Source organism: Pteropus vampyrus, unplaced genomic scaffold (assembly GCF_000151845.1).
Source record: "Pteropus vampyrus isolate Shadow unplaced genomic scaffold, Pvam_2.0 Scaffold153, whole genome shotgun sequence".
NCBI classification, from domain to species: Eukaryota; Metazoa; Chordata; class Mammalia; order Chiroptera; family Pteropodidae; genus Pteropus; species Pteropus vampyrus.
The window spans coordinates 60,849-72,508 of NW_011888934.1; the positions used below are offsets into that span (position 1 = coordinate 60,849).

An 11,660-nucleotide genomic window follows, 5' to 3' on the forward strand; every position below is an offset into this window, starting at 1 on the left:
AACCAAAACAATACTACCATTTTATGACAGAAAGAAGTAACAGTGTCTGGAGAAGCCCCTCCACCTACCCTATGCTTTTAAAGTCTGTGGTTGCCTCTTGCTCCACGTGGTTCAAGGGTCCATTTCTTGTTTGCTCAGCTTTCCTGTAAGTTGGAACACAAAGAAAAGACACCGGTTGATTTCTACTTGGACAATGGTCCAGGCACAGCGGCTGTATTCCTGGGTTTCCAGGTAATCACGGATCCTTTGGAAGTACATTTTAACCTGTAACCTAAGGTTCTCACTACCTAAGATGCCACTTTTCTGTTCTGCTTGCTGTCTCATGAGCGTTTCTAGGTATTCCAGTTGTTGATGAAGTTCAATGAGGAACTTCTCCATGTGGCTTTCCTCCCAACCATCCAGAGAAATATTTGCCCCGAAGAGGCTGAAGATCTGCTGAAGCGTCTCATGAAGAATGGCCAGTGCACATCCTTTCTGGTACAGGTGAGGATTCAGAGACTTCTGGGGAAGCAGAAAGTTTTTCCTGTGTGGTAGACACTGATGAATTGACGGGGTTTGCAATTTATTCAAGAGTTTTAAATTTTCTCTGTTCACTCTTCTTTGTTGGAAAAGAACCAGTTTCAGTTCTAGGGAGAAGACAGTGGAAGAGGCCAGCAGCACCAACACAACTTCAAAGAAGTACTTGCTAATCATAGTAAAGACCAAATATGCCACTTAACTCTGTGCAGACTTAGTAAAGCTCCAACTCTAGTGAATATCTGCCTTTTATGCATCTCAAGTTGTCCTGGAAAGTGTTTTCTTTAGTTGGTTTGTTTTTTTAAAGCTGTCATTTCTCCAAGTTTACACCTTAGGCTTTTGGTTCCCTATTCACAGTGTTCATAGGACATTTCCTCCACTTTCCCCATTGTGTTGGCTGTTTGAGGAAGTAACCAAAAGAACTAGTTTCGTTGTATGCTTTTCTTGATACAATTACAGACTAGTCATCTGATAAGATCTTCTATTACTCTCATTATTTATTACATATGAAGTTTCACTCAACACAAAACGCTTTCTAAATAATTTAGTCAAGCGTATTAAAGTTCTTTTACTGAGAGTAAGATTATTTTTAAAGGGGAAGTCTTTCACAGAGTGATATTTATCAGAGGCTTAGTAGTACCTACATGGCACTCAGGAGCAAAATTAAACCCAGACTACTAAATTAAAAACCTCAAAGGGAACTGTAAACTTGCACAAATGCCTGAGCAAATCAATCTTAAAATATGTACCAGTGATCTTAAATTATTTTATATCTTAACCAAGCAGTTTAATATCTAAGATTCTAGTTTATGGAAGTATTGTGAAAAAGAAAAAACGGAGCAAAAGGTTATTAAAACTTACTGCAATTGCAGGATATTAGATACAACCTGTAAGTCCAACAATAGGGGAATGGTTAAATAAATGTTAGTAAATTTACATAATGAAATGCTATGAAACCATTACAAATGATGAAATAATGTGTGAGAAGAGACTGGGGGCAGTTGGTCAGTCTATACATTCTCGAGGGTACCGGTAACTATGGTCAATCAATGTGCCTATTTTTACATCAATAATGCCTCTTGAATTCCAAATACCCAGTTCCATATTCTAAGTCCTCCTGAATAAGACCCCAATCTATCTTTAAGGCACCTTTTTTGTTCTAATATATGACTATTTATTTACAACCTTCCAACATTAAAAACTCAAGTGTAGAATAAACACTCGACTTTTGTTTACTGTCTATGTAACTATAGTCGGAGCTTACAAAACATGTGTTCACTTGGAGTGAATCAATGTGCTCTACCACAAATACAAAACATAAACATGTATGGTCTCATTATCCACAAGTCAGCTCTATGTTGGTGTCACTTAGTCTGGTATTAATAAATTGAAATAAACTGAGTCAACATGCTCCATGGAGGAGTCTTTTCTTATAAAGTTCATTTGCATTCATCAAAAGGTTTCTAACACCTTGGATGTTATAGAATTTGAACTTATAGATCCATGAGAGTCAAACTACAGAAATCTCTTATCTGAACTAATAAGGTATACAGACTTTAAGCTGATGTCAAGGAGTGGGAGCTGGAAAGAAAACTTCATACCTAATTGACCTGAATGATAACTCTGTTCAAAGGTAGACTATCTCATGTGCTCATGACTAAAAACGTATAAGTAATGCATGGTTTGTACTGGACATTATTCTGTAAAGCATTATCTCCTTTGAAAAGTTTTAAACTTTTCACATGATCAAAAACTACCTCATAATTCCATTAGAGTTACCGGTTATTTGACATCTGCACATAGCATTCCTCTACTGGGGATGATGATGTCAGTCAGGATGACAAATGCCTAGATACCTCGTTCATGTTTCCACACCACCTAGGGAACCAGTACCTTTGCAAAGTAATTCAGTGACCAAAGGGTTCTATTCTTTCCCACTGGCTGCTAGAAAAACTAAATGTTTAATGAAATTGAGGAAAAGAAGGAAATCTTTTGTATTTTATCATGGAATTTGGGTACTGACGTCATAAAGACCTGGATTGGAGTATTCTTTCTACCATTTACTGGTTGTGTGACTTTGCACAAGTTACTTAATCTCTTTCTGCCTCAGTTTTTTCATCTCTAAACTCTAATTTATAGAACGCTTTTGCGGATTAGCAGATACAAAGATTATATGTAAAAATCTACTATGCTGCCGAAACCATGGTAAATAACTGATGCATATTAGTTTACACTTAATAAATGCCTAAATCAGTCACATTCTTTCTGGGGGTTCGCAGATAGAGTAAAATATTATTACAGATAGAAGATATGAATTACAAATTAGACACTTTAATCTCTTGTGGTTCTTTTTAGGATAAATTGAGTTGCTCTGGCCTCTGGCAGGGTATGACCTCTTTATAGCTGAATAGTTTTTATTGTGGCAGCAACTCCAATGTTTTTGAAATCTCTCTCTCTCTCTGAAAAGCCTATGGTAATTTTTAATATACAAAAGGAATAATACTTTTTTTCTACAACATTCTGCTTAATCTATTTAAACAATAGAATTTTGAACTGGTCTCAACATAAATCTATAAACCTTTCATGCAGAGCTTCAGAAAAACACTTATTTATAAGGATAAATAAAAATAATCTCTAATCTGCAGTCAAGACTTTGATGTCATTTTCATCCACTTGGCAATATTAATGTAAAATTGTTTTTAATTTCCAAATACTGTTACTGTTTTCTAATTTGAATCTGTTGTGGTCAAAGAATATAAATTTAATCAGACTTATTTCATGGCTTAGAATATAGTCTATCTTGGTTACTGTTGCATGTTAACTCAAAAGACTATTTTGCTTTTGTTGGTTGGACTGTTTTATAAATGTTAATTAGGTCAAGTTGGTTGACAATGTTGTTGAAATTTTCCATATTCTCTCTGGTTTTCTATCTGTTCCATCCACCACCAAGAAAGAAACACTGAAATCTTCAATTATAACTTTGTTTTTGTTCATCTCCCTTTTCAGTTCTATCAGTTTTTGCTACGTGTATTTTAAAACTCTGTTATTTCCTTGTTTTGGATTGATTTTTAAAAAGTTATTCCATATTACCTCCACTATTTATTTATTAGCTATACCACTTTATTTTTATAGTAGTTGCTCTACGATTTAAAACATACCTTTATTTAGCATATTATAGTTTACTTTCAAATAATATTATATACCACATATAGTGTAATGATATTATAACAATATACTTTATTCCTCTCTCTCATCCTTTGTGCTATTGTCATATATTTTTATGTTTTAAACCCCACATACATTGATATATTTGTTAGTCAATTATATTTTAAGAGATTTTTTAAATGAGGAACTCTTTCTTCTGTATTTACTCACATATTTACCATTTAACCAACCATACTTACCATTATCATATATTTACCCACATAGTTACTATTTCTGGTGCTCATCACTCCTTTCTGTAGATCTAAATTTCTATCTGGTATCATTTTCCTTCTTGAATAACTTACTTTAATATTTATTGTATCTCAGGTCTGCTGGTAATCAATTCTTTTGGCTTCATTTATCTCAAAAGGTATTTTGCCTTCATTTTTGAAATACATTTTTGCTGAGTACAGAATTCTAAGTAGATATATTTTTTCTTTCAGTTCTGTAAAGATGTTGCTCCACTGTCTTTTGGCTTGCATTATTTCTGAAGAGAAGACTGCTTTCATTCTTAATTCTTTCCCTCTGTGCATAATATATCTTCTTTATCTCTACTTTTAAGATGTATTATTATTTTTCAGTGGTTTGATTATGATGTGTCTTGGTGTGATTTTCTTCTTGTATCTTCTACTAGGAATTTCTTGAGCTTTTTGAATCTGTGGTTTTATGATTTTCATCAAATTTGGAAGTTTTAGACCTTATTTTTTTCAATGTTTTTCATCTTCTGAGACTCTAATACAGATGTCAGACCATTCGATATTATCACACAGGCCACTAATGCTGTCTTCAAGCTCACTGATATTTTCTTCTGCAATATCTTATCTAATGTTAATTCCATCCAATATATTTATCACTTTAGGTATTATATTCTTCATCTTCTAAAAGTTCAATTTGTTCCATTTTGATATCTTTCATTTCTTCGTATTCATCTTTTCTTCTACCTTCTTAAATGTATGGGGTATATCTATAATGTGTTTTAACTTCCTTGTCTGCTAATTCTAGCATTTGTATCATTTCTGGGTCTGGTTTCTTGGTTATTTTTGCTACTGTTTATGTTTCTATTTTATAGCTTCTTTGCATGCCTGAGTTTTTGATTCTGAACACTCTAAGTTTTACTTTACTGGGTACTAGATTTGTTTAGTCCTTTGTATATGGTTGGGCTTTGTTTTAGGACATAGTTAAGTTACCTGGAATCTGTTTGTTTCTTCTGGTGCTTACTTTTAAGCTTTGTTAGACTGGATGGAGTAGACTTTATATAGTCTAGGGCAATGTCATCCCACTACCAAGGGGATATCCTCGTAGGACTCTCTTCAGTGCTCTCTGTATAAGGAAGTTTTTGCACTTGGGCTGGTGGAAAATGATATACTTCTAGCTCTTTGTCAGTCTGGGGGGGGGGTAGCTGGCCTGCTCCTTTTTGTACATTCTTTCCCAGTTTGGGGTCATTTATAGGTCACAAATCAGCTACTGACTCCAGCAGTCTTTTCTACAGATATCTCTTTCTCCATCTCTCTTTCTCTCTTCCTCTTCTAATACTTTGCCCTGCAAAATCTAGCTACTTCTCTCAACTCCAATCTCTGACTTATTAACTCAGGGAGACCACCACTGGTTTGTTTGGGTTTCCGCCTCCTCCTTGCACTGTAGTCTAAACACTCTCTCCACACAGTAAGCTGGAGCAACTGCAGGGCTCACTATATTTATTTCTCTTTTCTCAAGGATCATTATCCTATTATACCTTTTTCCCAGGATCTGACAACTATTGTTTCATATGTTTATTTCATTTTTTGTTTGTTTAAAGTGGGAGGATGAATCTGGTCATCCATTATGGCTGAAAGTAGAAGTTCTCTCAACATTAATAATCTAAAGTAGGAATTTGCAAACTACAGTCTATGGATCAAATCCAGTCCACTCTCTGTTTGTGCAAATAAAGCTTTATTGGAATACAACGGTGTCCACTTTCATGCTACAATAGGAAGGTTGAGTAGTTGTGACAAAAATGGGCTTTGCCAGTGACTTTTAAATTTATTGCATAAATGTATATTCTATTTATTCATTTTCCCCACAAATTATTTATTTACCATTACTGTCAATCTAAAAAATATAATGTGTAATTGAAATCCTGATTACCTCTCTTTGTTAAAAATATACCAAAACAGTTTTTATTAAGGAAGGAATTTTAAATTCAACCGAAGGAGGGCAGCATAACATCACTTAGTCAGAGTCTGGTATCAACTTGTACCGTTGCCAAGAGAAATAATAAGATTCATGCCATCTAGTGGTCTAATAACGTGTGGTCAGCAACACATTATTGCTTTGACTAAATGAATTGTTCTCATAATGCTTAACTCATATTAAGATACTTGCTAGTGTCGTTAAATACTTCCCTTTTTGCCCGGACTACTTTAAGGGACATTTGTTGCTTTCTGACCATCCACTGTAATCAACCCTCTCTTTTCTGGAGACTATAGGTAAACATATCCTGACTTTTCTGCTTACTCTTGGATCTTGTGTCTCTGGCTAGACTCCATTGTGATAGTTAGCCCTAGTGTAAACTATTCAGTGCCTCACTTTGCCCTTGTCCTCAGTGATTATTCAGGCATGGTCATTTCTTTAGTGATCTTGACACACCTCTACCCTCATTTTCTCAGCATAAACTTGCAATATTTAACCATATTAATTTATTTATCATAAAATGCTAATGTTTAGAGTGATTTTTAAATGATATTTAATCTCTAATCTCTATTTCCCCTTCTCTTCCTGAAAATTTAGTGCTAAAGCCAATAGGTGGGCAGAAAAAAGTAAGCATTGTGTTAGAAGAAGCAGGGACCCATGGTGGTCCAGAGTGGGATGCCAGAGTTCAAGGAGCATGAGCAAATGTCCATATAGAGAGATAACCTGGCATGGGATGTTGGAGCCTGAGCAGAGTGAGCAGAGTATCCCAGAAGGGGCAGGGTGGTGGGCAGCTACTGTGAAGAATCATAGCCTGAATGGGGTAAGGACAGCAAAGTTTCCTTTGGACAAAGTTTCAAAGTCCTGACCTATAAAATACTTGAAATTTTTATTATTTAATTATAAAAGCTATATATATTTAAGGTATACAATGCGATGTTTTGATATACATACACGTCGTGAAATAATTACTATAGTCAAGCTAATTAAAGTATCTATTACCTCACATAGTTTCCTAAAACACTTATTAGTTTTAAGGAGTAAAAGAGTACCTTTACAGTGAAAAAGTCCAGTAGCCCCAATCTTATTCAAGTGATCAAAGTAGACCTCACCAATAATAGAACAAACTGAAATCATGGACCACCAGATAAGATGCAACTCAAAAAATACAACATTCGTTCTGTGTCATCCCTGGAAAATACAAATAAATTGAATCTAATAATGAGGGACCATTACTTAAAACCAAATTAAGCAACATTCTACAAAACAACTGCCCTGTAATATTTCAAAGTTGTGAAAGTCAAAGAAAGCTACAGGAACTCTTCTAGATTAAGAGACAATAGGGACTTCTGGTTTCTGGTTCTGCATGTAAGGAGCTTGGAAATTGGAACCTTTACCCTTTGCCTTCTTAATCTGGCCTACAGTTTTCATGGCTCTAAGCAATTATCAAGTGACAGAGTTGTCTAAAATCAATACTGCTACCTTGTGTAACCACCAGAAAGCAGATATAAAGACTAATACCTGAACTGGCTCAGAGATTAATGAGTTTGCTGAGTAACGCAGTCTGACTACCTGGTCACATATTTCTTTTGGCACAGTCAACAACCAGGACTGGAAGGATGACTAGTGAGGAGGCTGTGGCCTAAAGGGGTTCCAGGAAATGCTCAGATTAGTGAGAGTATCATCAAAATACCAGTGAGGTGGGAGAATATCCAAATGACCTACAGACCGCCATGCCAAGAATGCAAGTTCACCTAAATTCCAGGTAAAAATACTCTGGGCTAAGGTAAGATTTGTTTCAAATAAAAAAGCTGCTCTACTAAATAAACAAACTAAAAACCAAGAAAAGATATTGCTACTTAAAAAAAATCTTATTAAAAGTACAGTAGTAGATCTGTAAAGTTCTTTATAAAGACTGAAAATCTATTCCTGGAACACAATAATGGAGGACTACTGAACAGATTTACTTAAATTCAATTTCAATTTTTCTGGGCTTAATTACGCTTATTAACATTGGGTCAATTTATCTTCATGATCACCTTCCTGAGGGCAACTTAGTTTGACCCCATGTATCAGTGTCAAACTTCATTCTGAATAACCTAGGAAGTCAGGAAACCCAATCTGTGCTGCCGTGGGTCATGTGTGAGTGCAAGATGAAGGGAGGTCATTCTAAAGACGTAAAATGGGAGACTGGTCCCTCTTGGAATTCAACAGAAGATGGCTTGGACATGGTAACATACACCCAACAACAGGTAGCAACTGGGTCATGGGTGGAGCAAGCTGGAATGATGACAGTGTCTTTGATAAGCATCCTGTGTGGTGACAGTTCTTCTCTCTGGGGCAGGAATAAAGGTTTTTTTTTAAAAAAAAAAAAATCTTTAGACAGAGAAACAAATGTCCTCTTTGTCACTGTGACTGTGCAGCAGATACAGTCAGGTCATATAATGAAACCATTCATTAGCCTTGGGAATATAAACTGAGCCTCTTCCTACTCATCTCACCTATCCTGAAGGTCAGAACAAGATTAAGATCACCCTGAAATGAACTGACTCCCTGGCTGGTGGTGTACTGATACTTCCAAGATGGTTTAGTTAACATCTGTATATAAGACCCTTAGATTTTTTATTTTTTTTGCCATTAGCATGCATAATACTTATGTACAAAGCAGCAAATATTATTTTTAAAGACAACAACTTTACCTGAGGGAAGTGGGGGTAAATAAGGATAAAAGGGTCTAACATAAGGTGACGGAAGGAAATTTAACTTTGGGTGGTGAACACACTGCAATATACATACGTACTATTGAATTACACACTTGGAACCTATATAATTTTATTAACCAATGTGTCCCCAATAAAATTAACAAAATAAAAATAAAAATAAACAAAAGAAAACAACTTGTATTATAGAAATGAGGAAACAGATACTATCAAATGTTGCCAGGCAGCTGTTATTTGTGATTGAGTGTCAAATACAAAGTATTGCAGTACTACAAAACTTTGAGGTTATTTATTGGAATTTCAGAGACTAAGAAGACACATCATTTTATATTTATCATTTGGACTTTCAAAAAAATGTGTAATTTTAAATCATAGTTCATGCCACATCCTTTGTACTTTCACATTACCATCCCAGATAGTTTAAAGGACAGTATGAGCCTCAACGTCATAGTGCTTAATTTTAGATTTCAGCAAAATCAAACTTTTCCCATCTCTAATTTATGTCTATTTAACCACAATTAGAAAATCACACACAGATGTGAAAAGAAAAAAATGCACTTATGGATAGCAGAGAAGGAGGACGATAGGAAGCTATGGGCATTAAAAGACTGGCAAGAGGTATAAGGCATTTTGGAATTTATCAAGATAGAAGTACAGGCACAACCACTTTTTAAAATAAGAAAAGCAGTGATAAATTTCTTGAAAGTCTAAAAATTTTACATTAGACTTTATATTAGACTGATTTGTTATTTTTTAAATTAAGAGGTAAATAACTATGGAACAAAGATTTGGCAAGTTGAAGCTAGATGATCTACTGCTAAAATAATAGCAAGCATTTCCTAGTGCATATGTTAATAAAGTAAATGGGTAGAGTTTTCTCAATTGTAAATGTTTTCCTCATAAACTGGTCTTAAACCATTAGTATGGCCGACAATACATCTTGACTTCTCAAAGTGGTATGTGATTTGCCCATGATATGTAATTAAGGTTGTCATAACAATAATTTATGGTGTTTTAATAACACTGACTCCTAGATGTTCTTTTCCTTAAAGATTTTAGAAAACAGTAGATCAAGGGCATTGATCTATTGGCAGGGAAGCAAATTTAAGCTTAAATAAATAAAGAGTCCAGGTGTGCTTCTGGACTCCAAATAAAAATGAGGACACCAGATGTGGTCTGTGGAAAAGAAGGCCACTGCATGTAAGGCAATATGGATATCTTTGGCAGTCTTCAAAAGATGAAGTTTCAGCAAGTGTTACAACAATTACTTTTGAGACTTTTCTGGAAGGCTGTGCTATCTATCATTAATTACTCTTTATGTTCCACCCAAAGCAAACTTGATTTTTATGTACCTGTTATTCCTTTAAAATCTAGATAGTGAGGGTTTGAAATGACCATATACTTTATTTAAACAATGAAAATTCTGTCAGTCATTTTAACAAATATTTAGAGTGCCGAGCAATGATAGCAGTGAAATCTAGATATTTTTCATTTGAATCTTTAGAGATTGGTTTTGAATGTGACATTACACTGTTTTTCTAAATTATCACTCCTCTTGGCCTTCCTGGGAGATAGAATATGTTGTTAGTTTTTCAATTCTCTTGTAATTTTATTATCTCCTAAGAAGAACTGGAGAGTAAACCTGCATATCAAAACACATTAACAAAGAATTACAAATATTAGCTGAAGGCAATAGAAATGCCATGGAAGACTGCATACTGGTACACTGCTTGATTACTATTTTAAAGAAACCCAGTCCATTAATGTTTAAAAATTAAAGAAGGCCAAAGTAAAGGAATGCTTACCTCTGATTCTTCAACCATCAAAGGATGTTTTCAAGAGCATATGAAGAAAAGTATAAAATGAGTTTAAATTAGAAACCTGGGCTATTTATGCAATGGGCTTAATGTCATTTACTGAGATAGTTTGTTATTATATAACTTTGGAATTAAATCAAAGTTGAAAGACCTTGGAAATTTCACAAGATATTAGACTTGATTCCTTTGATCTAGAAAGGCCTTATTTTTTCTCATGACTTTTCTAATTCATTTGCTCAGCATATCACTAAACATCAAATCCATTTGTGGGGGAAGTCTTAAAAGAAACTAGTCCAAATAGAACATGAAATGAAGAGACTTAGCCTCACGTGTTCTCCAGAGTTTAATTAATATTCTTGGAAGCAATATGATAAGGGATGGTATAAGAAAGAGTAAACACCAGCAATTGTGAATTCATGTGGGCTCTGTTATGAAAAGCTGAGGAAGAGGAGAGACAAGGAATCTCTAAGGTTTAAGACTTTATGGAACATCATTATACTTAAAACTTATGAGAAAGTCCTGTAAATGAATGGTCTTAAGGACAAAGAACATTATGAAAAAAAGAAAAAACAAAAGAAGGGAAAAAATAACTTGGTGTTGTTTTTTAATCAATAAAATTATTTTAATGTTTGTGGAAGTTTGGTTAGGGTATATAATAGGAAAATAATTATAAATTTGTAAGCATGTTGTGATGGCATTTGGTGAGTGAAGGCAGACAATGCCCACACCTCTTAGGAAGAGGGACCACTGTCCACAATTCCCACTACCTAGGCAACCATATTTTGTAGCAGGCTATAGGTGATTAAACCAGAGGTGGTACATGATTCAAGAACTGCCTCTGCTAGAATCCTCTGACGTGATCTGGCACAAAAGGAGATCTGGGCCTATCAGGTTCTCACTCTTGGGAATTAAAATTGGGATACATGGAGAGTCTGCTATAATTAATAGTTGGAGGTAAAACGGAAAGGTAGTGATGCAGAGACAGAGTCCATTAAAGCAGGTGGTGGTACCCATAAAAGCCCTTACTAAGCGAAGGCAATGAGTAAGAGAAAAATGATTAAGACTAGAGAAGTGAACTGAAGAAAATGAAGTGGACTCTCAGAGGGGAGTAGGGAAGCAATGAGCAACAGATATATAGGAAAGGACATATTTCATAAAAGATGAGCATACCCTTAGAGCTGTTTTGGTTCTTGATATCTTCTACTTTAATGAATTCTTACGCTGCACCTCTTCCCCT

The 11,660-nt window shown here is 34.9% G+C and overlaps 1 protein-coding gene across 9 annotated transcripts in view; it reads right to left on the bottom strand.

Annotated features, from left to right (window-relative positions):
* Positions 1-11,660, bottom strand: part of IFNE (interferon epsilon) — an 80,971-nt gene that overhangs the window by 29,268 nt on the left and 40,043 nt on the right. For 6 of the 9 annotated variants that reach the window (XR_002782617.1, XR_002782616.1, XR_002782615.1 and 3 more), the window contains exon 1: positions 69-3,553. Coding sequence is in view for 2 of the 9 variants with exons in the window: in XM_011369711.2 (XP_011368013.1) it covers positions 112-693 (582 nt within the window). In the remaining 7 variants the exon portion in view is untranslated. Of the gene's footprint in view, positions 1-68; positions 3,554-11,660 lie in introns of those variants that run through there. The other 3 variants (XR_002782620.1, XR_002782621.1, XR_002782619.1) reach the window with 1 other exon arrangement.